Source organism: Paramacrobiotus metropolitanus, unplaced genomic scaffold (assembly GCF_019649055.1).
Source record: "Paramacrobiotus metropolitanus isolate TYO unplaced genomic scaffold, Prichtersi_v1.0 Parri_scaffold0000093, whole genome shotgun sequence".
NCBI classification, from domain to species: domain Eukaryota; kingdom Metazoa; phylum Tardigrada; class Eutardigrada; order Parachela; family Macrobiotidae; genus Paramacrobiotus; species Paramacrobiotus metropolitanus.
Genome location: NW_026570313.1, coordinates 203,156 through 230,744, shown reverse-complemented (window position 1 = coordinate 230,744; position 27,589 = coordinate 203,156). Strand labels below are relative to the sequence as shown.

At 39.3% G+C, this 27,589-nt stretch overlaps 1 protein-coding gene across 1 annotated transcript; it reads left to right on the top strand.

Moving 5' to 3' along the window:
* Positions 1-68: 68 nt before the first annotated feature.
* Positions 69-27,337, top strand: LOC129596667 (intermembrane lipid transfer protein VPS13A-like). Its single transcript, XM_055494002.1, is given in 39 exon segments — positions 69-436; positions 503-589; positions 662-757; positions 1,312-1,437; positions 1,566-1,723; positions 1,905-1,964; positions 2,034-2,117; positions 2,207-2,270; positions 2,324-2,573; positions 3,060-3,392; positions 3,770-4,058; positions 4,291-4,539; positions 5,013-5,384; positions 5,492-5,679; positions 6,119-6,523; positions 7,178-7,473; positions 8,039-8,388; positions 8,723-8,988; positions 9,697-9,850; positions 9,912-10,140; positions 10,742-11,136; positions 11,624-12,085; positions 12,761-13,462; positions 14,086-14,394; positions 14,897-15,265; positions 15,875-16,192; positions 17,011-17,532; positions 18,244-18,720; positions 19,785-20,228; positions 20,725-21,048; positions 21,758-22,178; positions 23,053-23,100; positions 23,103-23,244; positions 23,347-23,442; positions 23,586-23,686; positions 23,832-24,012; positions 25,326-25,704; positions 26,219-26,383; positions 26,943-27,337. Coding segments are annotated over 39 exon segments (10,080 nt in total). The 5' UTR covers positions 69-336; the 3' UTR covers positions 27,012-27,337.
* The last annotated feature ends 252 nt before the right edge of the window (positions 27,338-27,589 follow it).

Here is a 27,589-nt window from a genome sequence, read left to right as displayed (position 1 = left end):
CGTTCTCTGTCGGGCATTCCACTTACGCCGTAATCAGCAACGGAATTATCCCGGACGAGTCAGCTGTGCTGGAATTCCACCGTGACACCAGTCATTTTTGCATTTTTCGCAAACATTTCCTTCTTTCTCTTCAACAAATTAGCTACAATTTGAAAATCTTAATTTGCAATGATGTTTTTCCTTTCTGTGTGAATTTTCCAACAACTGGAGAAGTATTTGCATGGTGCTTGCAAACTAACTGTGCATGGTCTTTGGATGAAATTCATGTTTGAACGTGTCGATCTGCGGAATGCTGCATTCTGCGTCTTTTCCTGATTCCCGTTGATCTACGCGAAAATGGTGTTCGAAGGGATTCTGGTGGACGTGTTGAACTCGTTCCTCGGCGATTATATTGAGAATCTCGATCGCGAGCAGCTCTCCGTGGCAGTGTGGAGCGGTGAGCGAGGAAATCATCGCTTTGCTGCGACTTGCTGAAAATGCTGCATTTTTTGTGTTGCTGCAGGAAATGTGGAGCTGCGCGAACTGCAGACCAAGGAGTCCCTGTTGGACGATCTAAATTACCCCATTCGCACCAAATTTGGATATTTGGGTACAGAATCCAACGGACACGGGTCCGCGGGAGCTCCCAGTAAAAATGACTGAGAAAATGGTGATTTTGCAGGGAAATTGCGCGTGGAGATCCCGTGGAAGAATTTGTACACGCATCCCATCTCCATTATCATCGAGGATGTCCTGCTCCTGGCCGCTCCCAATGACGGTGAGAACCTGAACGGTTTTGGAAATAGAAGACTTGTTTTTCGTCTTATCTACCCCTTTTTAAATAAAAACATTGCAGCTTTTCAATAAAATTCAGCCACATTATTTGCTGATATTTCTGAATAATTGAAGTTTTTACTTATTTTTTTCTGTTGTTGCTTGGCTAACAGGTCGAATATCATACTAATTTTTGGCTTTTTAAATGATCTTTATTTTTGTTGGCATCAGCGTCGTAATAAAGAAGCGGAATTTTCTGTTTTGGTTCTCGTGGTCGTTTTTCTAATTTTTTGTCGCTTTTTATTTTTTATAATTTTAATATTCGCAATTTGCATGTCTGTTTTACGTTGCTGTAATTTTGTATTCTCCTGTTTTTGTATAATTTCTGTTTTTAAATGCAGCAGTTATCAGCGTCCCATTTTTATTTTTTGCTAATTTGTTTCGGTTAGTTTGTGAGACTGCATTTATTTTGAATATATTTGTTGTTTTAATTGACATACTTTTTTGTGCCCGGTTGTCATATGTGGCGGCTTTTCTTAAGTTGCCAGTGTTGTGTAGAAGCGGAATACGACAAAGCCAAAACCGAGCGGAAACAGTGGGAGCAGAAACAGCGCCAACTGCGTCACCTGGAGTTGGTCGGTGGATCGGAGACGGACGCGGAGGAAGCCAAATCCAAGGAACCCGGTCGGTGCTGCTTTATCCGTGCTCGGCGTAGACATTATTTACTGTATTTTATATTATAGTTATCATTTACCCTCTAATAATAATAGTAATTTTATTTACACTGATGTTTTTCGTGCTGGGGATTGCAGTGAAGAAGAAGACGACGTTCACGGAGCGGCTGGTGGCGCGGATTGTGGCTAATCTGCAGGTGGAGATCAAGAATGTCCACGTGCGCTACGAGAGCACCGCCAACGACGCCCACGACAGCTTCTGCTTCGGCGCCACGCTGGGCAGCGTCATGTTCAAGGTCAGCCGATTTTGTTCCCGGTGCCACTTCCTTATCCACGCCGGTGGAAATGGTTCCATGAATTTTTCCGCGTTTTACCGCGCATTATTTTATATTTTTTGAAAAAATATGAAGAAAAATAACAGTGTTATTTTTGCAGTGTATTTATTATTATTATTTTTAATACGCTGTTTCTGCACAGAGTACGGATGAAAATTTCTCCGTCAAGACCCTGGATGATGCTTGCCATCTGGTTTATAAGGTATGCCGCAGCCGTGCCATTTTTTCATGGAAATAAATTATTCATTTTTTATTTTATCATTTTTTGTAGCTACTCCGGTTGGAATATCTCTCAGCATATTGCTCACCCAAGGAAAAGACTCTTTTCAGCGGACTTTCCAAAGATGAAATACTCGTACGTTGTACAACTGAATTTTCACCATAAGAAGGCGGATTAATGTTTTGAATTAATTTGATAATATTGTTATTTGTTCTATTTTGCAGGTAAGATTTAAGGAATTTTTTGAGACTTCCAAAGCGGATCCCTCAGCGATTCAAGCGTTCCACGGTACAGGTGTTCTTTGTGATTTTTTACAAAATTTTATGACGTTGATTTTGTAGTACTGGAGCCGGTGTTCTTCACCTCGCGTCTGGCGCTGAACCCGCGACCAGAGTCCAAAGACTGCAATTTCGGAGCGCCAAAACTGACGGTAGACATGGGTCTGGAAACCATTAACTTGAAATTATCCCGCCAGCAGTACGCCGGGGTGCTGGAGTTCCTGGAGGAGATGGAGGGACTAAACAGTAAATCCCGCTACAGCGGCTTCGACATTCCCCAGCATCCCATCGGCAATAAGAACTCCAAGGACTGGTCAGTTTCTCCTTTTTCCCCGAATTAATTCAAACAAAAATTTGCAACCGTAATATTTGATGACAAACTTGATACATCAGTTATTAGTATTTTTCTGGAATTTTGTTCTGAATTAATCCATCATGAAGTCTAGCAGAAAACAGACACGTCATGAATTGCTGGTTTATTCGAATTTATTCGTAATTAAATTAACAATTGAAGCAGAAGTGATTAATTAACCCATATGGTAAAAAAATTCAGCTATTTTGTTGTCTGAATTGATTACTTAGTTCTTTGTTCGTTCTTTTCAAGTTAAAAAAATTACAAATTCTGTATCTAACTAATCCATAACAAATTTAGTATTTTTTCTTTTTTCTTTGACATTTTCCATAATAAAATGAACATAACAATGATTAATTAATAGAGAAAAATATGGTCTGCTTATCTGAAGAAAATAAGAAATTAATGATTAAGAAAATCGGCAGTTAATAGGAATGTGTGACGCAGGTGGAAGTACGCGCAGTCGGCGGTGCTGGAAGTGGACGTGAAGCCGCGTCTGCGCCAGTGGTCCTGGGAGTCCATTAAGGCCCACCGCGACCTGCTGCGCCAGTATTCCTACCTGTATTCCATCAAAATCAACTCGACGAAGCTGTCGGCCGCCCAGGATACGGAACTGGAGGAGCTGGAGAAGAAGCTGGACGTCTTCAACATTGTTCTGGCGCGTCACCAGGCCCAGTTCGACGTCAACAAGGCCAAGAAGAAGGTGTCCTGGTGGTCCTGGCTGACCGGCGGGGGTCATGCCGAAGAAGAGGCGCTGGATGAAAACGACATCCGCCACCGGTAATTTAATTTGCAATTTTTAAAAGAAACGTTTTTATTATTTTTATTTAGTAAACTTGCTTCGAATTTATTTGATGGAGTGTGAACATTATTAAATGTTTTAATTGTATTGCATTTTGTTCTGGCTGTTTTGTTTATGCTTAGTTTAATGATTTTATATCTGAAATTATTTAACAGATTTTTTCAACAAAATATTACTTTGAACTTTTTTTGTCGGTTTATTTTATAATTATTTTTTTGTTGAAGAAGTATTTCGATGTTTTTGTCGTTTGTTTTGTGTTGATTTTAATAATTTATTTTATAATTTGTCAGATTTTCCGGTTAAAATTTATTTGAGGATTTATTTTAGCCTTTATTCTTTCATTATTGCTGTTTAGATTGAAGAAAGCCATGACGGATGAAGAAAAGGCGAAGCTGCACGCCGCCTTAGGCCTGGCGGAGGGCGTGGAGGAGACGGGCGGCTTCCCGGCGGAATACGTGTCGACGCGGCTGCTGTGGGATGTGGATGAGGCCAGTGTGGCCGTGACGGACGACGAGAACGAGGGAGAGCGCACCAGTGTGGCCAAACTGCAACTGACCGGCTTCAGCGGCAAATTCGAGCAGCGACCTACCGCCAACGGCATCTACCTCAAGACTGTCGTCAAGGATCTCCTCATCTTGGGCAAAGTGCGGAAAATATTGCACTACTAATTAATAAAACTAACTTATAAAAAAGTATTTCTGTATTTTTTAAAAGTTATTTTATGCTGTTTTATAAAATTGCTTTATTACTAAGTTTCTTATCTAAATAAATTCAGAAAATATAGATAGAAATTTTGGAGTTAAGTTTTACTGAAAATATATGACAAAATAAATTATTTATTAAAAAATGGAAACACTGTTTTCGGCTATTTTGAAGGATAAGGGCGGCGAGGATGAGAAGCCGGTGGAGATCGCCCGGCCGGAGAAGGAAACACCGGCGTTAATGCAGTTATTGTACGAGTCCAATCCGCTGGATTCGGAATTCGGCGTCCGACTGCATTTGTTCGTGGATCCACTGCAGTTGGTTTACGACGCTGAGACCGTCAACGCCTGCGTCAAATTCTTCAAGCCCCCGGAAGCCATTGCGCTGCGTCAGCTGCAGGCGCAGGCTATCCTTGCTTTACAGGTAAAAACCGCCACAAAAAAGATTTAATTTATTACACTCCCTGAATAATTTATTTGCTCATATGCAGGACTTTGTTTAATTTTATTTTTGCCGTCTTTAAAAGTTAATTCAGCGAACTTCATTCTACGCAATGGGCTGCTGATTCTCAGTTATTTTCCGCTTAAGTAGGTTGTTATTTTTAGAAATTCAACACGTATGTTTTCGGCAATCATATTGATAATTTTGTTTTTATTTTTAATTTAATTTACTGTTAGTCTTTCTTTTGAATTTTAGGTTAAGTTCAGCGATTGTGTTGCTATAGGTAGTTAATTGTTATTTTCAGTTGAACATATGTTTTGCTTTGCGAAGTTTTGAAGAACATTTATTTTCGCGAAAATTCTGGAATTAAATTGAAAACATTTTGCTCTAATAATTATTTTTATTTCCTATTTAATTTGAATTTTATTTCTATTTAATTTATTTATTTAATTTAGGCGCTGCGTGAATCGACGGTAGCGGCGGTGCGGGACATCCTGGAGCACCACCGTTACACCGATTTCGATGTGGACCTGAAAGCGCCGTACCTGATCATTCCCGAGTACGGCGCCGTCTTCGCCAGATCCTCCTGCGTCGTCCTGGACTTCGGGCGGGTGAAGCTGACCAGTCTGGAGAAGGGCGGCAACGTCAATCCCGATATCGCCTCCATCGAGGATCTCAAGGAGCAGTCCTACGAGAAATACCAGCTAATTGTCGAGGATTTATCCATTATTTTCGCGGAAGAAGGCGATGATTATCAGCGGGCCCGCAAGGATGACAAGTCGCCGCTACAGATCCTGCATTCCATTAACTGCAAACTGGAACTTCAGGTAAATAATTTGAACAAACCTTCTGCTTAATTTTGACGAAAGTGTAATTATTATTGATTATTTTCCGGAATTATTGTTGATTTTTAATTGGTTAATTTTATTTTTAGAACTGTTTAATCCGTAATCATCCCATGCTGCCGTTGGGCCGGATTTTTGGTGAGTTGCCGGTGGTGAAAGTGGATATTTCCGAGAAGCGGCTGCTGAAGATGCTGAAAATGTTACTGACCATTCCGTTGCCCGATATGTCCTACAGCGGAAATTTGGAATTTTCCGAAAAAGCCAGAGATATCGTCCGGTCAGTTTATTTTTATTTTAAAAATATTTTTAAATCTGCTTTCGGAATTTTTTTCTGGATAAGCAAAGTGGTGTAAAATCGTGAAAAAATTTCGAAATAATTCAAAATAATTTATTTAGGAATTTGGATAACAGTAATCGTGAAATCAAGCTCTCGAACTACGATTTTGGTTGCTTTTCAGTGTTTTATTTTTAATTAATTTAAATTAGTGTTTAACTGTTTATCATCAGCAAGCTTCTTTTGTTCTGCAGTGGTTGCCGGGCTTTTGCCATTAAAGATTCAACGATTAACGTGAAAAATAATTGATTTTTGATAATACTTATTTCCCCGACGGTTATAGATTTTTTAATAATTTATTGTCGTACGAAAAGGTAGGGATGTCACTGGAAAAATTAGATTTTGTTGTATTATTTTTTAAGGTTGGTTTTTTTCCTTGTAGGGAATATCGCGACATGAAACAAGTGCAGACGCTGTTCGCCATGAAGCAGCCGGAAGTGGAGGGCGCCAGTCTGGACGTGGTGATCATTGACTTCAGTCTGAAGGTGGAGGAGATCAGCATCTCCATCCTCAACAGCGACTCGCAGCGGCCGCCGCTGATGCGCGTGGCGGCCCTCCACTTCGAGCAGGGCGTGGCCATGACCGCCTCCGACCTGGTGGCCACCACGGCCCTCAACGACATGTTCATCGAGTTCACGGGGAAGGACAGTCCGACGCCGAAACGGCTCATCAAGGCGCACCGCAGTAGTTCGGCGCCGGCGGAAAGCCGGGTGCTGTATCTGATCTACACCAGTGTCAGCTCGCTCAGCCCGGATTTCGAGTCCAAACACAACTGCACACTGTCCAAGTAGGGCATTTTTTATTAACTTTATTTGCAATTATTGTATAATATTTTGCATGATTTATTTTTCCATTTCATTTGTTATTGCTTCGCTTTCTGTTTTATCTGGACTTAAATACATGTACTTGATACTGTAGTTTTAGTTACGGTTTTTGCAGTTGTTTTTCCGACAGTTCTAAATTAATTTTCTGATCATTCGACCAGAATATAATTTTAAAATTTTGTGAAAAATAGGTCGTAAATTAGAAATTGGTTTGGTTTATTTTGAATTATTGCGAAACTTGTAAAGCATTTAGAAAACCGGTAATTCGAAATAATTTTTTTTTATCGTTCGAATGCAGAATAATTTTTTTAAAAATTGCCAAACTTTTATGCAAAACTTTTACAAAACAACGAAATTTATTAAAAACATTCAGATGGATTAATTTAAGTTGGTGTGATTTATTTAGAAGCTTGGTAACGTATTACGAATTATTACGAACGTTGTAAAGTAATTGGGAAATCGGTGTTTTTTTTTTATAGAATTGTTTATTCAAGTAATTTGGCCAAAATTTTTATTTGATTGTCTGTGTGATTTATTTTCGCAGTATTTTTATTGCATAATTTCCCATTTCACGCGACTCGGGTGCTGTTAAGTGGTGACGAAATCGTAATTCATAGGTTGGACGCCAATGCGTCGGGACTGGAAGTGCTAGTCGATCAGCAGTCGCTGCTGGAAATCGCCGGCTTTATCACGACATTGCGCTCGCAAGTCAGCGCGGTGGTGGCTGAATCACAGGCCGCTGGACCGCGCTTGCTGTCCTCCTTCTTCGCTCCCGCGCCGCCGGCCACCGAGACGTCAGCTGAGACGCCCGCGGCGGAAGTGGTGGACATGGGAACGGATCTGACTGCCGCAAGCGCTGATGAAGGATTTATTTCCGACGATAAACTCATCCATTTCGCCCTGCATGCCACCGGTAACCGCAAAAATTGCTCTACTGACTACTGCGCTGATTTGTGTCTTATTTTTGCGCAGTATTTTTTGCATATATTTTTTGAAAAATACATGTATTTCACAATTTATTTACATTTGGAAATAGTTAAATAATTCGAAATATTTAAATTAGTGGTTTTCTAAAATTGGAAAATATTCAGGTTACTTTATTGCTTGTAACAGTTTCCGGTTTTTGGAAAATATTAGAACGATTTTTATAAATTCAAAAATAGTGGTCGTGTAAATTAGGAAACTGTTCATCATTTGTTTTGTGTAGTATTTTTTTTTATGAAATAGTTACTAAAATGCCTGCGTAAATTTGAAAATATTTAACCTGTCTACTCTGGACTATTGATGAATAATTAATTGATAATTGATGTGTATTAATTAATTATTCTAGTTTGTTTTTGTGTAGTAATTTTGTGTTCTTTTATAGAAAATACTAGGAATTGTTTACTGAAATTTAAACTGGACTATTTAATTTGCGCGGGATTAAATGTGGTGTTTATTTAACAAAAATATTTAAAATTGAATTTTCAACGGTGTAGGCGAAATGATCACGATTACGCTGGCGGACGCGTACGGGCCGCTGTGCCGGTCGGTGATCGAAGGGCTGGACGTGGGCTTCCAGCAGAAGAAGAGCTCCATGACGGTGGAATCGAAGCTGAAGGCCATCACGCTGGAGAATCCCGACCAGGAGGCGCTGTGGCCCATGATCCTGCAGACGAAAGGTCAAGAACTGCTGGACATCAAGGTGGTCATCCACAACGAGCCCCTGGAGGTGCAGCGCGAGAAGGGCCTCTTCAGCCAGGAGATCGAGGTCTCCCTCGGCGCCATCGAATTCGTCTTCCTCAACTACTTTTTCCTGGACATTGGACGCTTTGCCGAATCCCTGCAGGTAATGGTTTCTTGGGGAATGTAAATTAATTAACGTTTGTAGTGATTAAATTCGAAGATCATATTGAATTTAAATTTTTTTAAAATTATATTACATTGATCGGTACTGTTGCTGTATCGGAACTTGTTGGCTCTTTTTAGATAATATAAATTAAATTGAATAAATTCTTTTTGTTTCAATGGGTTTTGATTTCGGGAATGCTTGGATTTTTTGGTTACATTACATTTGGTAATGTATTCAACGGGTTTTGTTGTTATTCGGCTATTTTTAGAGAAATTAAAATAAATAAAATTTTTATGAAATAGTTGTAAATTTGAGCGTTCTATTGCTATAGGGAATTGTCGCCCAGTTTGCCGGTGCGGCGCAAGCCGCCGGTGAAAAGACCAAGCAGACGGCCATCGACATTTACGAGCAAGCGTCGCGCCTGAAGATCGAAGCGGATCTGAAGGCGCCCATCGTCATCCTGCCGCAGAACTCCAAGAGCGGCAACGCGCTCATCTTCGATCTGGGCAGTCTGCGCATCGCCAACGATGTCGTCGACGGGAAGGACGCCCTCATCGACAAGGTCACCGTCTCCATCTCCAGCATCGCCTTCGACCGGTAAGCCTGTGTTGCAAATTAATGTTTTTGATTTTGATTACGCTGCTAGTTCAGTAGCCATAATGCGAATTTTAAATTATTTGCGCTGTGAATTTAGACTGGAATTTTTCATCGTTTTCAACTGAATTTTTTATTATTTTTATTTTAGTTTGTTTTACAGGTAATTTTCCGGGCTTACGCGGTACCGACTTTTTAGTTGGTGTTGAATATGTTGAAATCTTCATCTTCTAAATGCTGCAGCGCTTCTTGCTACTTTCAGTGGAATTTTTATTTTCTAATAAAATATTTAATTATTTAAGAATATTTATTTAAAAACATTTATGTAAAATATTTGTTTAATTTATTTAAAAATATTCTAATAAAAAGTATTTATTTTTCGGTTAGTTTTTGAATTTGGTTTTTTTAGTCTGACTGATTGCCGCTTGCCGGTATGCAATGAAACAGGAATTCATACTATTTCTCCACAGCTCGGGTTTAATTAGACTGCGGGATAGTTGCGATGATTAATATTGAGTAAGCATGAAGCAAATGACTTCAGCATTAATAGTGATTCAGTAATTTAATTTTTTAGTTATTATAAAAAATCAAAATCACTAAGCTTTAATAATAATTAACTAATTAAAATATTAAATAATTATTTGTTGTATAAAAAATGTAAGTCACTAATTGTTATTATTATTATACAACTGAAATAAAATTGTTGTTCAGTGTGGAGGATTATAAGCCAAAGGGCGGCGGTCAGACCTTCAGCATCATTAAACAACCGGACACCACCAAACTGGCGCTGGAGCGTAATTTAAGCTACAAGCAGAACGCCGCCATCCCGGAAATCACCGCCAGCGGCAGTCTGCCGTCCTTCGAGGTCGGATTAACATTTTTTCCGGTTTTCTTTACGGGAATTTATTTACTTGAATTTATTGCAGATTAACCTGAGCAACGTGGACTACCAGGTGATTCTGGATGTGTTCACGCAGAACTTTGCGGAAGACTACACGAAAGGCAAACAACCGGCGACGGCGCCGCATCCCTCGCATTTGCCGGCGCCGGAATTGGCCAGTGTTCCCGAGGAGCCGCTGACGGATGTCGGTGATGAGCGCGCCCAGTTCCTGGGCACACCCGAGCCGTCCAGTGTCGACAGCGCGCAGCCCGCTGGTATGTCGTGATTATCAAATTTTTTCGATAGAATTGTAGGAAAATAAATTATAAAAATTTATATTTGAATTAATTATACAACCGAGTTGAACTGATAAAAAGCAAGTGTGGTTTTAGTTAAAATTTGTACTGCCTTTACTTGGCATTTGAATTGTCAAACAAGTCAGCTAGCGATAGACTGCAGTTAAATTCTCCAGACTTCTTGTGAAAATAAATAAATGAATTTAATGGGAAATAAAGATTTATTCAAAACGAACCTTGCACGATAAATAAAATAAATCATTAATGCTTATACAATTTTTTTATTTTACCAATGTTTCACAGAAAAATTTCACAGTAACTTATACAATGATGTTAGCTTAACCGAAAAAAGCCTGAAATGAAATTCAAAATAAACAGAATAAACAGCCTGACATCGAAATAGAATATCATGTATTTTAGGATTGAATAGAATTGTGGAATTTACAGAGGAAATCAGATTAACTAAAGAAAGCCTTAAGAGAAAATAAGAATTAATTTTTTATGAATTACTGTAGTTAGAGTAACTGAAATGAAAGTTGTTTAACTAACCTAAAGTAAAATTTTTTTTCTGTTTTTCTAGGCTCACCGCCGTCGCCGAGTAAATCGGAAATCATCGCCGCGGATCCACTGCACCCGAAAACGCCGGAACCCACCGGCGACCAGCCGGAAGTGCCGCGGTTCAAATTCGCCGTGTCCCTGGACAAGATCAGCGCGGCGCTGAATTGGCGCGGCGCCGTTCCCGAAAAAGGCCGCCGGATGTCGGTGGCCGCCCCGGCGAGCGGTGACGTCGCCGAGCACAAGCTGGCGTACCTGGAATTGGCCGGTTTCCGGCTGGAAGGCGGCATCATGCCGGATATGATCATCGCCGGCCAGCTCATCCTCCAGGATCTCAATGTGCAGGACTGCCGCGGGAATTTCGAGAACCGCATCAGTCGGTTGCTGTATCTGCGCAATGCCGGTAGCAAGGACAAAGAAGTAAGCAGGAACTAATTTTTTACTGAATTTTACTGTATGATTTTGATTTTCGCAGGCAATTTTTAACGTATTTCTTGGATTGTTTTTTTAAAAATTAATTTAGTAATTTGTATATTAATTTATATTAATTTTTTTTGTTTTAGTAGTTGACTGTTTGATTCATTTGAAATTTTGCTTTAGTTTTAACGCTTTTTTCGATGTGGTTTCACCAGTTTTTGCATTGCCCGGAAATTTTTATATTAATGGATATTAATTTTGCAGTTTTAATGATTTTTAATTTTTTATCATATATTAGCATTTACTAAATAAGCCAAATTTGTTTTCCAGGTTCTGGGTCAACACGGCAATATTTTTCTTTTTTTTTTATAATAGGGAAATTCAGAAAAATAGTGAAAATTGAAATTTAACTTGGCGATTTTGCTTGAAATTGAATTTCTCTTTGTATTTTCACAGTCAGTTTTTGCACCACTGTTTTTTGTTATTCCAGATGCCGCCGTTAGCGCTAATCGAAGCGCGGCAGGACTCGGACGGCAACCAGAGCGTGGACGCGCAGATCGCCCAGATCGAGGTGGTGATTATCCTGGATTTCTTCATGGAAGTGGGCCAGTTCTTCACCATCAACAACAGCAGCAATCCCGACCACGAGGCCGCCGACGGCAGCGGTCCGCACCGGCAGGAGGCGCCGGTGCGCGCCAAAATCAAGGAGAAGGCCGACGAAGCCGCCGCCAAGACGCCGCAGTCCGTTAGGAAGAATAAACCGGTGCTGCCGGCCACGAAACCCCCCGAGAAGGAGCTGCCGTTGGAACGCACCATCGCGGTGAATTTCACGGTGAACAGTCCGACGATTCTGTTGGTGGAGGATCCGAAGAATGTCGACTCCAAGGTGCTGCTGCTGTCCGTGGATGTCAAGCTGAATATGGGCATCACCAGCATCGGCAAAAGTTTCCAGGTACAATTTTACGCTGGATTTCCTAATGTAAAATGTCTTATATTTATTTAATTGGTAATCGTTTTCCTAAATAATTCGAAATTTTTCCCAATTAATTTGAATTTTTCCTGCGATGATTTTAAAATAACTTATAACTGATTTTAAAATAGCTTACTTTAAAATTATTTTTGCAGTTAGTTTAGTTGGAAAGTATTTAAAAATTGCAATATTCGGAAATTATTTAATACTGCTTTGAAATATTCTAAAATTATTTAGGATTGTTTGGAATTAATTTTAAATCATTGCGAAACTATTTGGAAAATATTAAAATTTAATACGCAGCTGTGTTGAAACTGTTTGAAAACTATTTGGAAATACATCTGGCGTGATTTAAATCAATTTTGTATTATTTTAATGATTTTAAAATTACTTTGAAATTATTTGGATTTTGTCAAAATTGTTTCGAAACTGTTTGAAAAACATCTGAAAAGTATTATGCCGTAACGCCGTTACATTGGAACTGTTACGAAATGCTTGTGAATTAGCCGAATATTAATTTATATTAATTATTTTTCAAATTAGCATCGAAACTGAGTTTTCAGAATCATGTTAAAATTATTTTGCTATTGTAGTTAATTTGAAATTATTAGTAATTGATAAACGCTTGATTTTGAATCGTACGTTTTCCTTTTGAAGGCGTCCGCGGAGAATTTCCGCATGTTCGCCACACACTACAAATCCCGCGCGGCCAGCCCCCAACAAATCATCTCCCCGGCGGACCTCGCCCTGCAGTACAAAGAATCCACGGACGCCGGGCAGCACATCGGCCTGACCTGCACCGACCTGACCATCATCATCACCCCGGCCGTCATCAAACTCATCAGCACCACCCTGGCCAGCCTCGGCACCTCCCACGCCGCCGACGACTTCCCGCAGCACCCCATCGGGGTCTACTCCGACCTCTGGCAGCCCGCCCCCGTCCAGGCCGACACCCACTGGTTCTTGCAGCCTCCCGAGGAGGACCTCCCGGGGGATAAGATCCTGACGGCCCTGGAGAAGACGGAAGCGCAGACGGAGCGCCAGCTGCAGCAGGGCGATGTGTTTATGTTCGATCTGCCGTCGGTGATGGTAGTGGTGGAGATTGGGGAGGTCAATCGGTACTTCCCGGCGTTTTTGTTGGAGTGTAGAGCGTTCGGGACGGTCAGGGATTGGACGACGCGGATGCAGGCCAAAGGGATATTGTTTCTGGAGATGGGCTCGTACAATCCCAAGCATGATGTGTGGGAGCCGATTATCGAGCCGATTGACGATGGGAAGACGGAGCGGTCGTGGGAGGTGCAGGTGGAGATGGTCAGGAATGATATCAGTATTGCCGATCTCCGCACCGCCGCCAAACAGGTATACAACGTTAGCACCACTAACTGGAACGATCCCGATTTGTAAAAATGTATACATAATTTTTTAAAATATTTTCTATTTCAAATAAATTTTTTTACAGTTTTTTAAGATTAAGATTTTTTAGATTTATTTACAGTTTTTTATGAATCAGTTTTTTTATTTATTTCAATTTTTTTTTGTTGTGCTACGAATATTCAGAAAGATTTTACCAATTTCATTTAGCTTAAAGTTAAAAACTGTGTGAATAAACTTCAATAAAGCTGGTTATAAAATTATTAATTCTGAAATAAAACAAAGCTATAAAACAATAAAACAAGTGTTTTGTTTGTTTTGTATGTCAGTTTTGACCTGAATGTTGTTAAACAGATGTTAAAAAATAATTCAGAAAGTTAATCGAACCCTAAATAAAACGGTGGCAGAAAAATCAGTGAAACTAATTTCGTTAAAATGAAATTTGGAAAAATAATGTTGTTTTAAATTAAATAATTTTTTTATTAATTCGAGCAAATTTTATCGGGATAATTTGTTTGGGTTCGAATTTAGTTTGATAACTCATATTTAATTCAGCCACGAAATAAATAAATTACAAGAGTAACTGGTGAAATTTAATTGGAATTGTTTAGGGAATGAATCTGCAACGCCGCGGCAGCGCGCAGAGCGTAGACAGTCTGGCGTCACCCGGGCCGGGCGCGCAGGACGTCATCCCCAACACGATCGGGACGGATGTGATGCAGGAGAGCGCCGCGCTGCAGTTGAGCATCAAAGCCACGGAACCGCTGCAGCTGACTGTGACCAAGACGTCCGTCGAGCTGATCAAACGCGTCGTCGACGCCTTCCTGGAGGCCACCAACAAGGATCTCCCGCTGCAGGAGGCGTCCAGCAGTGCGCCGTATATCGTACAAAACCATCTGGGACTCGACGTGCAAATTCAGGTAATTTTCTTTTCTGATGAATAGTTGGCTATTATCAGATTTTATTTTTGGATTTTATGTCGGCATCTTTTTTGCGTTTAATTGCAAGTTTAATTGTATTATTTCATTTTCTGTTTCTTTAATAATTAAGAAATTATTTGGAAATTAATTGGAAATTATTCCGGGCGCGTTTTAAAGTGAACTGGAATTCTTGAGAATTTATATCTCCGGACTCATTTGGAAATTTTATCAAATTAGTTCGAAATTTTATTTTAAGATTTCGTGCTGAAGTTTTATGCGTTTCTTTTTGCTTATCTTTGTAATTTACTATTTATTTCCGTATTTTTATTAACTGAGGAATTTTTTGGACCTTGAACGGAAAACAATTCTGAACGTACTTAAAATAATCTAGAACTCTTAGAAAGTTGGGAATAATCGAAAATTTTATGAATTTATCTCCGACCTATTTCAAATTATGTAAAATGTTAAGAACATTTTAAATTGGTTTATAAAAATGTTTTAGGTTATTGCTCCACTGCAATACGGCGTGGATGAGAACGTGACCAAGGATTTGGAAGGCATCGTCGCCGTCAAATCCGGCGCCAGCCGCGAGATTTATTTGAACAAGAAGATCCGCCGATTCCACAAGAACGTCCTGCACCAGTCGACCGCGGAGACGGATCTGAAGATGAAGCTGATCGTCGCCGGACGCAGCATCGAGATCAGTTTGTTGAAAGCCGAACGCCGCTTCTTCCTCATCCAGAACGCCGACGATGTGCAGCGCCCTCTGCGCTTAATCGTCGACGTGGTGGCCGAGACGAACTACAAGGCCATCCATCTGCAGAGCTCCATGACCGTCACCAGCTACCTCCTCATGCCCATGGAATTACAGGTATAGTGAATTTCTAAAAAAAATCAGTTAAAGAGGAATAATATTAATAATACTGAAATACTGGAATGTTATAATATTTTTCGTTGGTTTTTTTGTATTTTACATTCGTTTTATTTACTTTATTTGTATTATTTTGCAGTTAATTATATATTTTTTGTGGCTATAAACCTGCTGATTATTGTTGCATATATAAAAACTTATTACCAAATTTAATAATCCTTGAGATTAATAATTAATATCATAATGACTTTAAAAAATTTGTATCAAGTTTTTATTATTTAATTTATTTATTTGCTGCGCATTTTCATTTTTTGTATCAATTTATTTGCTGTGTTTCGGATAAATTATCCCCTTTTATTATTTCGTTTTTATGTTATTTCTTAGGTAAAAAAATTGTTTTTAAATTTTACAAAAATGTATGTGAGATAACAGTTTAAAAAAATGCTCACATGAGTTTTCAAGCCAGTAATGCAGGCCAAGGCAATTACATGCCATTTTTTGTTAGAAAACTAAGCATAAATTAGAAAAATTACCCAATCGAGAAAGTGCAGCGTCAGAATTATTACAGTTATAATAGATAAAAAATTAATGAAGCATTTAAAATTGCAGGGCGGATTCGCCTCGGTGGATCACACGGGCGTGGTGGATCCGAACCAGACGGTGTTCATGCCCATCCGGTCGGTGCAGTTCGACGAGAAGGCGGTGTTATCCTGCCGACCGGCGCACTCCGACCTGTACCAGGCCTCCAAGAAGATCCCCATCGGGGAGATTCTGCGGCTGGACGTCGCCGAGAAGACCTACATGATGCAGTGCGACCCGGCCAAGCTGGGCGTCGACTCCACGCTGTACTTTGTCATGTTCTGCCGCTCCGAGCACGTCAAGTACGAGAACACCCAGAAGTACACGCCCAACAGCGTCGAATACCAGGTATGGCCGGGTTGACCCCGAAATAGTGACATTATTCAAGAACAGCGTTTTCTTTACAAGTTGCACAGTAAGTATATTTGTCGTAATGTTTCTACTGTTTAGAAAAATTTAAACTATAGTTTTCATAAAGTAACTTGTTAAAACAGGTTTTTGAAATCTGGAAAAATTCTGTTTCTGCACCTTGTCGAAAAAATCACCTTTCTGATTTGGAGTTGAATTAAAAACAAATTATTTTGGAATTCTGTAAGGTTTACGTCAGTTTTCCAGGGAAAGTTTTTTAATGCATTTTTTGAAAAATTAGTCTAGGTGTGAAAATATCGTTTATACGCTTTTTGAATTAAGGTAACAGCTTTTGCCCTTTGCGAACATTGTTGAGCTCCCATTTACTACGTTCGTGACACTTACGACTGGAGATTTTTGCCAGTTCGTTGAAAACCTTTTTATCCATGTTTTTGGAAAGGAATTTTCCATTAAATTCTCCTATTTATTTTGTTGTGTAATTTTAGGTTGATTTTTATTTTCGATTTTTTTGTGATTTGAAAATCGTGAAAACACAAGAGGAAATTGTTTTAGTAGTTTTTAGTTTTTTGCCAGTTTTACAACTGTTTTACAGTTACAGATTTTTGCCAGTTTTGAATTAAGATTTTTGCCAGTTGGATAAAAACCCTTTTTATTCACGTTTTTGGAAAGGAATTTTCATGGAATTTTCCTGATTATTTTGTTTTCTAATTTTAGGCTAGTTTTTTTTCTCATTTTTTGGGGATTTGAAATCGTGAAAATAGAAAAGGAAAATGTTTTTCAATTTTAAATTTTTGTAGGTGTTCTTACGCAGCGTGATCACCGTGGCGAATGTCCTCCCGTACGATATGAGCATCGGCTACCTGGACGCGCAGGAAACCCGCCTGGCGCGTTTAGAGAAGGCCGCCGCGGACCCCGCCCTCTCCATCGAGCACACCTACGTCCCCATCGAAGCCGGCAACAGCCGACCGCTGTACACCGTGCATCCGTCCAAACACCGGCTCCTCTTCCGCTTAAAGAACTACATGGACCACGACTGGGACGGGGAGATTCTGGTCGGGTCGTTGACGGAGGAGTTCACGCCGTGTACGTTGATCTGCCAGGGCGAGACCATCAACACCCGCGACACGGACAAGCGCGACAGTGTGCTGGTGGGCATCCGCACGCTGAAGGAGGACGGGACGATTTTCCTGACGATCTACTCGCCGTTCTGGATGCTGAATAAGACGGGGCTGTTGTTGAGCTATCGGGATCCGTTGAAGGATCATCTGGGGACCATTACGCAGCCGCTGCTGTATTCCACGTCCTATGGGAATTTACAGGTAAGGAGCATGAAAACCTACAATTTCCCAAGTAAACTTCGACATTTTTAAGCGGTATTTTGAAAAATGTGAACCGAAAAAGATGTTTTTAAATTGAAAAAAAGTTGTTGAATTTTTGTTACTGGTGAAATATTTCTCGCAGTTATAGGAATTAATATACGAATTTTTCAAACAGCAACTGTTGCTGGAAACCGGCTTTTATTCAAATTAATTTCAAATTAATTAATCTCAGAATTAATTCCTTGGTATTTTGAAATTATTTTTGAAATTATAAAATTCCGATTCCAACTCTTAAAACGGTTGTTCGCAAAAGGTTAGCTGTTTTTGGAAATAGAGAAATGTAATTTTAACTATTTTTCTAATTAATTGATGTCCGACTTAAATCCTTGACTTCTTTGGGAATTTGAAAATTATTTTCAAAAATTCTTTAGTTTCATTTTTAAATTTTAAAACAGCTGTTCGAAACAGATAAACGAAACGGTTTTTACAACAAAAAATTTGATTCTAATTAATTCTTGAGATTTGAAGGTAATTCAAACCAGACTCGTGGTTTAAACCAGATTGCAAAAAAAAACATTGATTTCATCCAGTGATTTATTTTTGAACGCTAAACGCGATAAATTATTGAGCAAAAACTTTTAATAAATTTAATTAAATTACATCTTCCGACGGCGTTTCAAAGCTGTTTAAATTTCATTCCAAAAATTGCAGGAGAAGCGGAAGATCGGCATTAAAGTGGAAGACGCCGAGTGGTCCAAGAAGTTCAGCCCGGACGCCGTGGGCAGCAACGGTGTGGTGGTCTGCAAGGGCGCCGAGCGGACCTACGAAATCGGCATGCAGATCCGCTCCAGCGCGACGGTCATCACGAAAACAGTCGTCTTCACGCCGTACTACGTGCTGAGCAACGTCAGCGACGTCGGGATCGATGTGCGTGAGAACCACGAGGCCTCGCAGTGGATCAACATCCCGCCCAAGGCGACGGTCCCCTTCTGGCCGTACTTTAATGATATGCGCAAGGAGAAGGAGGCGGAAAAGGGCGATGAGGAGTTGGGATGTGCGGAGCATAATAAGCTGGTGTGTCGTGTGCAGAACACCGTGCAGGAGACGCCGGCCTTCTGCTATGGCGTCCTGCAGCATAATTTGCTGCGGTTGAATAATGAGTTTGGTGGGATCTATGTGGAGACGCAGGTCAGTCTGGGAAGAATTTCTGGAAATTTGTAAGAATTATTTTGCAGTTTACGGAAATATTTTTTCTACTTTAAACAAGTTATCTTTGTACTTTTATAAATTAACGCTGGAATTGCCGTTTTTATCGTTGCTCGGGTACTGTCTAACTAAAATTAATTTCAAAATATGAAAAAGAATTATTAGGAATTAGAGTTTTAAAATTTATAAAAACCGTGGAGGAGACGCCGGCGTTCTGTTACGGCGTGCTGCAGCATAATTTGCTGCGGTTGAATAATGAGTTTGGCGGGGTTTATGTCGAGACGCAGGTCAGTCGGGGAACAGCTGCTGGAAATTTGGAAGAAATTTTCTTGCAATTTATAATAATAGTTTTAGCATGTAAAAAGGTCTTGTTTGTACTTTCATAAAATTAGCAAGAAAGTTGTTGGTTTATTAGTATTGTCTAAAGAAAACTATTTTGTGAGTGTAGAAAAAATATTTGGAAATTGGAGAATTATTTTAAAATGTAGAAGAACTGTTTTTGGCATTTAAAAAGGATTTGTTTTGCCAAAAATTAGAAAGGCATTTTCTGTGTTATTTTTGAAAAAATAACAAGGACATTTTTCTTTTATTTTTCTCACAATATTATCAAGGGAAAATTATGTAGTTTCTAGCTCTAGAAGAATAATTCTGAAATTTAAAAACTAGTTTTGACAGGTAGAAATAGTACTCGTATATTTGCTGTTTTAGAAATTCAGCAGAAATTTTTGCGTTTGCATAGGTCAGCCGAACCCGTTTTAAATGCGGTTCATGTACCCATTATAATTGGAATGGGATGTTATCGAAACTTTAAACAAGATGTCGAAAATCGAAATAAAACTTTTTCGATTTCCACAGAAAATGTTTTCTTTAAATTTTTATGGCTCGGCTGTGATAAATTTTACTTTAACTGTTGCACCGTAATTTTATTTATGAATTTTTAATCAAACAACGAATTTTAATTATTTTTTTCAATACAGTACGTTGTATTTCTTCTTTAAATTATCTTTAATTATTTTTTATGGGTGTAAATTGAACTGAATGGTTAGGTGAGCGAGTGCAACGCCGTGACCACCCTGCAGCCCTTCTACCCCGGCCGCGCCACCCACCGCTTCGTCAACCTGACCCCCTTCCCGGTGTACTACCGCCAAGTAGGTCAACTGCAGTTCGACGCCGTGCAAGCCGGGATGGAGCGGCTGTTCGCCTGGCCCGAACCGTCCAACGAGAAGAAACTGGAGTGGTTGTTCCGCGACAACAACCCCCAGGTCACCGACATCAACCAGGACGATTCCGGCAATCTCCCGGTGGACACCGACGTCTTCTACTGGGTGTCTTTCTACTACGAGAACGAGCGGATTCTGCTGTTCACGGCGGATGTGGATCTGGCCTTGAAGGTGCAGCAGGCCGTTGATCTGGAGGCCACGTCGCTGGAGGTGGTGGCCAGTATGGAGGGGATCGGCGTGTCGCTGGTCAACAACGTCGCCAAACACGAGGTACTTTATTTGTTGTCTTATTTATTGTTTTTATTAATTTTACAATTTAATTCTGTCTTATTTGCGATTTTAGTTGTTGTTGACTGCTCTCTTAATTTTGCAGTTATATTTTCTGTTTTATTTGCAATTTTATTGGCTAGTTTATTTATTGGTTATTATTGATGCGATTTATTTTCTCTATTAGTATTTATTTTATTTCTATTTATTAGAATAAGCAGCATTTATTGTGGCTCATTATTATTTTTTCATTAATCATTGCTGGTTGTTTTGAATCATTTTTGTTATTATCGTTTAATATTATTAAAAGGTTTGTTTATCGTGTATTATATTTTTCATAGCGTTTTTCTGTAATTTTTGTTGGTGTTCGTATTGTTTATGAGGATTTATTTTTGTTTCATAGCATTAATTTTCTCCTTATTATTTGTTGGTATTTGTTGCTATTTTTTCGGCATTTATTTTCCGTTATTGCACTTATATTGTTTATTTTTGTTATAAGGTTATTTATGCGGGGATTGTGAGCAGTGGGCCGATCTGGCAGTACCGGAAGCTGAGCAGCACCTCCAAGCGCTTCCACACCTTCAAGGGCTCGGAGGCGCGCCAGTTGGAGCAGGCCTTCCAGAAGTACCGCTCCAACATCGAGGCCGACATCCACATTGACGGCGCCACGAAGATCGAGCAGGCTAACCTGGAGGTGGACTTCACGCAGATGATGATGAATAAACCGCACCACCGCCAGCTGCAGCGCATCTACGAGGACGGCTTCTGGTGCCGCTTCAAGATGTCCGCCAGCCAGTATCAAGTGCATGTCAAACTGCAAAAGGTATAATATTAAATATAATCAATAGAAGCAATATTTAATTTTAATTGTTGTAACAGAAATTTCTGCAGTATTTACATTTATTCAGGCAATATTTGCTGCTTTATTTGCGGAGGGAAATTCTTTTGATAATTTTATGAAAAATAATGTTTTGGTACTATCAGTTGTAGTGAAGGTGTGCGTTATAGTGTTTCTTTCTTCAGTACGTAATTACGTATTTCATATTCATGTGTGCTATTTTAAAAATTATTTCTTTTAAATTTAGGCTTTTGCAGTAATAATGGTTAATTGGTTTCTAATTTGTTTTGAGCGAAATGTCATTAATTATTTACTTAATTAATGTTACTGATTTCAGCTTGGTGAACAAAAAGCCGATTATCTTCCGATTTTATTCCCGATGTTGTAAGGCCAGTAAGCGATTTATTTACAGAAAAATGCCGTTTATTTGAAATTAATTTGATTGCTGATTGTGGACAGTTTCATAATAAACAGCTTATTTATCAAAAAAAAAATAAACAGTTTATTCTGACATTATTAAGCGGGAAAATTAGAAAAATAAGATATTTATTTTGAAATTAATTTAGTTAATTGTTTTCGACAAAAAATAAACCGTTTATTCTCCCACTAGTAAACGGAAAAAACCAGAAAAATAAGGCGTTTAATTAAAAATTTTTTCAGTTAATTGTTTGACCAAGATTGCACTGTTAATTAGGTGCAAATCGACAACCCGAACCCGTTATCCCAGTACCCCACCCTGCTGGTCCCCGTTCCGTTACCGGAGAGTGTCGGACACAAACCGCTGATCGAAGGCAGCCTGATCATCCGCCAAACCGCCCACAGCAAAGTTCCCCAGTTCAAACTGTTGGAGGCGCTGGTGCAGGAGCTGGAGGTGCGCGCCGACCAGGGCGTGATCAACTCCATCCTGGCCATTCTGCAGCCGGAGGGCGAGAGCGGCTTCAAGGCGCGTCAGAAGATGTTGGATAACTTCCACCAGCAGGACGGGGCGGAGTTGCGACGGGGACTGGCGGAGACGGTCAGTCTGGGCGTCGGCACGGAGACGCCGCTGCCCTTCGACCATCTGGTCATTCATCCGCTGAAGATCCATGTCAGCTTCTCCCTGACCGGCGCCGACAGTAAGCACGCCCGCTTTTCTGATTTTTCTCATGTTTCCTGACTTTTTCGTATTTTTCTTGGATTTTCTTAGGTTTTTTTATTCTGCTTTTATTCTTTTTCGTATTTTTCTTGGATTTTCTTATGTTTTTTTTTTTGCTTTTCGTCTTCGTATTTTCTTATGTTTTCTTATATTTTTTATATTTTTCTTGTGCTGAATTTTTCTCAATTTTATTTCCAAATATAGCACAGCGAAATTTTTGATTAATTCTTAGATTAATTCTTGGATTTAGTACTAATAAACCTCCTAGCACATAAAAATGGATTTTAAATGGATTCTTGGGTCGTTGTTTATTTTTTCCCCGGTTTCTATATTTTTCCGGATTTTTCTTCTTTTTCGTTTTTTCTGAAAGTTGTTTGATTTTATTTTTTCTTATTTAATTTTGTGTTTTTCTTTTCCATTTGTTGAGTTTCCTTTTCCGATTTTGTTGTTTTCCTATATGTTTTCTAGTGCGAAATTTATAATTACAAGTTACCAGTAAAGCACATTTGAATGGCTTTTAAGTTAATTCTTATGTTTTTCAGTTAATTCTTGATTAGTCGTTCGAATTGTTATTTGGTTGGTGCGTCGATTTTGATGTTTCCCATGTCTGTTGTTTTTATTTTTAACATTTCCTGATTTCTACACAACTCAGCACTGTATTGCAGTCAGAAGTAATTTGCTGTGACTTGTCATCTTAGTTAGTGTAAATATGCGCTGGAGTAGTGATTTGCGTAGTGTACTGGCTCAAATGACGAATGAAGGAACGTAATAAATTGCTGATTTAACACAACCTATTTGCTCAATTTTGCTGCTGCACTTACAAGTTAGTAATTGTTTTTTGTTTTTCCCGCTAGGCGAGCAGCAGTCGGCGTTGAACGTGCAGTCGGAGTTCGCCGGGCTGTTTTGCGGACGCTGGGCGTGACGGCCACGGAGGTCAACGACGTCCTCATCAAACTGGCCACCTTCGAGCGGCTGCACAAGAGCTTCACCTCCGTGCAGATGCAGCAGCAGCTGCAGAGCCACTACGTCTCCCAGCTCCTCAAACAGTACGTCACCAATAAATCCATTAATAAATCAAATAATAATCATTTAAAAAATATAATTTAATTAATTTAAATATTCCTTAATTTGTGATTATTTTTAAATAGATTTTATACGATCGCGCTGGGTCTGGACATTATTGGGAATCCCTTCGGGTTGGTGCGCGGTGTGACTTCCGGCGTGCGGGATCTCTTCTACGAACCGTACGTAATCGATAAAACAAAAATTCCGGAAATTATCCGCTTTTTGCGGGGAATTAAATCGTGGAAATAATCAGGACTTTATGGGATAAATTGGCAGTAAATTGGTAATAAATGGAAATTGATTTTTTTTATTTGTGGAATAGGTACGAGGGTGCCATTGAGGGACCGGAAGAGTTTATTTCCGGGCTGAGCAGCGGCATCCAGAGTCTGGTGGGGAAATCGGTGGGCGGCGTTCTCGGCACCGGTAAGTTAATTTTGAATTACCCTAAAAAAACCGTTTAAATATTCATTAATAATTTTAGCAGTAAATATTAAATGATTTAAATAATATTAAGTAATTGGAAAATTTATGGATAATTCGGTAATAATTGAGTTGTGTTGGGTTGTAGCGGAGAAGTTGACGGGGAGCGTGGGCCGGGCCATCGCCACGGTGAGCTTCGACGAGAAATTCCAGCGGCAACGGCAGCGCGACCGCAACCGCACCCCCACCGACTTCCCGGGGGCGGTGCTGCAGAGCGGCAAGGCGCTGGGCCAGGGACTGACGCAGGGCATCACCGGCATCGTCACCAAGTATGTAGCGACGTTATTCATCCCAATAAAATCGCCTTTATAGTAGGCATCATTTAAATTATACCCGCAATTATTTCTCAACGAATTTTTATTATTGTTTTTGATGAAATCGGGTTCATCGAATAATAAAAATAAAATTACAGTAATACAAGAGAAATATTTCTAATAACAATAAGCAGGTTGCGGTATCAACGAAGGGGTACGATTGACGATAGAATTAACGACGGGGTACAATTAACGAACGTTTAAACGGCAGTACCCGTCGTTATTAACGAAACGAAGGGGTATCGTTTCGTTAATAACGACGTTAAAATTCAGTAATGAACGACTGGGCCCACATGGACCATTGAGTACGAAGACTGCATAAGCGAGACAGTCTACCCGGTGAATTTCTGCCTGGGCATTCAATCCTGAGTTGCCCACTCGACTCGAAATTTCGAAAATTGTACCAGTCTTGACAGTTGAACTTCTGTCAGTGATTTTTTTGCCAGCTATTTAGAAAGCAAAATAATTTACTTTGTCATAAATGTGAAAATTATTGTAAAAACTAAAACACAGTTAGTGATAGGAATGCTTTGCTGATTCAGCAACCAAATGTTCTAACTTCTGTAACAGCTTTGTAGCGTGTACTGTGCATCACTGCATATTCACCAGTTTTCAAAATTCACGCATTTCAGAATGAAATGACTGATCTTTATAACGTCTGTGCGAAACTTAAACCGCAGTTCTCTCTAACGTATTTACATCACATGAAAAATCTGCATTTCGTTATCTTTACGCTGGTAAACAAAATGATGAATGGAGACTGGTTGATAGCAATTCCTCCCGTTAATTTTAGGGGTAGTAAATTGTTCAGTGTATAACGCAACCTCTTATTCGAATCAACGGAACATTAAATTAACAACGCTAAAACCGTCGTTAATTTTGCCGTTAATCCTTTGGCCGTGCAAAACGCAACCTACTTAATATCCCAAGTTTTATGTCATACAGTAATAACACAATAAATTTTGCTGGGATTATAATGAAAATAAAATATTCTGGGAATTCAGGAAAAATATTTCTCATAAAAATATTCAGCTTTTAATCATTGCAAAATAAATTATGCTGAGGTTATAATGATAATAAAATACATACATACAAGAAAAACATTTCTAATAAAAATAGCCCATTTTTTACTTGATAAAAAATTTTAACAAAATAATGTGTGCTGGGATTATAATGGAAATAAAAATAAGAAAAATATGTCTGATAAAAATCTTCGTTTTTTACGTGATAAAAGGAATAAAAATTAAATTGGTTGATTTTGTGCTTAGACCGGTGGAGGGCGCCCGGCAGGAAGGCGCGGCCGGCTTCATGAAGGGCATCGGCCGCGGATTGATCGGCGTCGTCGTGCGGCCGGTGGCGGGCGTCGTAGACTTTGCGACGGGCTCCTTGGAGGCGGTGCGCCGGCTGACCACCTCCGACGTGGACCCCATCCGCCTGCGCCCCACCCGCCACATCCCCCCCGACGGCCTGGTGCGCCCCTACAATCTCCACCAGGCCGAGGGCGCCTACCTCTTCCGCGACGTGCAGAAGAAGGAGCTCAAGGAGGACGAGTACGTCACGCACCTCGTTACGTCGCACGAGCGCCGCTACGTCTTGATGCTGACGACGAAGCGGCTGCTGTACCTCGAGAAGGGCGATATCCTGCAGGTTAGTCACGCTGGATTTTTTATCGGGATTTTGTTCGATTTTTTTCCTGTGTTTTCGTACATTTCCTTCAATTTTTCTGTAAATTGTCTTCGATTTTTTACCGGTTTCTTTTGTGAACTTTCTAAAATATATTCAGCTGTGGTGTAGATTTTTTGGAATTTTTTCTAGTCGCGTTGGATTTTTTATCGGAATTTTTTCCGTTTTTTTTTCTGGGTTATGGTACATTTCCTTCAGTTTTTTTGTGAATTTGTTTTCGATTTTTCTTCGGTTTTCTTCAAATTGTCTGCGATTTCTTTCTATTTTTCCGTAATTTTGGTGGAGTTTTTGCTGATGCTTGTCAATATTTTCCTGATTATTTTTCCGTTCTTTTTACCGTATTTCTTGAAATTGTGATAGATTTTTCCTGTAAATTTCCGCTGTTTTTTTCTGTGATTGTTGGGGAATTATCTCGAATTTTTTCCGAATTTTGCTGCTCTTTTTCTCATTAACTGAAGATGTTTGTTTTTTCTGGCAGGGTCGTTTCACGATCCACTGGATGTACGAATGGGACAACTTTGTGGGCGTGCCCACGTGGACGGAGAAGGGCATCATGTTCCCCGTGGTGGAGGCCGAAGGCAAGGGACTGCGCGGTCTCCTGCATCTCGAGCGCAAAGACAAACCGCGCTACGTCTTCGTCGAGGTCAGCGCCGTTCACCGCAACGCATTCAACCATTAATAACACAAATAATTTCCGCTTTCTTATATTAAATGATATTTATTCAACCAGTAATTTATTTTCCAACTAAATGGGTAATTAAACATTATTCGTAATTTTATTTTATTTTTTTTATTAATTTTAATGAATCGAAATTGTTTTAGATGCTTTTTCTGTTTATTTTATGAAGGAATAATTTATAACCCAAATTTTAAAAATAGCAGGTGTCGGTTTGTTTCGATTATGTCAGAATATTTAGGTTTCTTCTTTTTTCTGGATTTATTTATTTTTCTGTCCTTTTCTTAAATTGAATTAGTAACTTTGTAATAATTTTTAATTATTATTTATAATTTATGGCCCATTTAATTTATTATTATGCAGCTGGAATTATTGAAGTGTTGCTTTGTGTAGTTATTAATTTATTTTTATATCTATGTTTTAATTTTTGACAATTTTTTGATACGATTTTTTCTCTTGTTCTTAGTATTTTTTCTAAGAATATTTTATCGGTGATTTGTTTGACGGTTGTGTGTGTTATTTACAGGATCAGGATTCGGCGCAGTGGTTCATCGAGAAAGTCAAAGCGCAGATGGAATCCATGAAAGAGCACTGAATTTATCTTCCAATTTCTCTCTGTTTTTTTTTAATAATTAGTGTCACCGATTTTTAACAGTTTTTCTAACGGGTGAGTTTTTCGCGTGCAACCGCTGCCGTTTCCGGTTGGAATGTGTTTTTGCGGTGTTATTTTGTAATTCTTTTGTGATACATCATCCATGCTGCTTGTGTCTTGCTAAATACATATTTACGCATTTATTTTGCTGACTCAAATTGAGTCTCATGTACGTCTGTACAATGGACGATTTTAGTAATTATTTTTCCTGTAATTAATTAACCTGGTGTTTTCATTTTGCCGTGGAGAATTAAATCTGGATTCACTAACAGTCACAAATTCAATTCGCCATTCTGCAGTGAAAAAAACAGTACTTTCTGATTTACAGATATTTTCCGGTCGATTTAAACGACATAAAAAATCGGTTAATAAGTCGACAATATTTAATTACTCTAATTAGTAATTTAGAATTGTTCAGTGTTATATAATTGAAAATTTTAAATTGAACATTTTGCACAATTATCAATTGGTTTTATTCCAGATTTTGTGCCGGTTTAAACATTCGCAATGAATTATCTTGA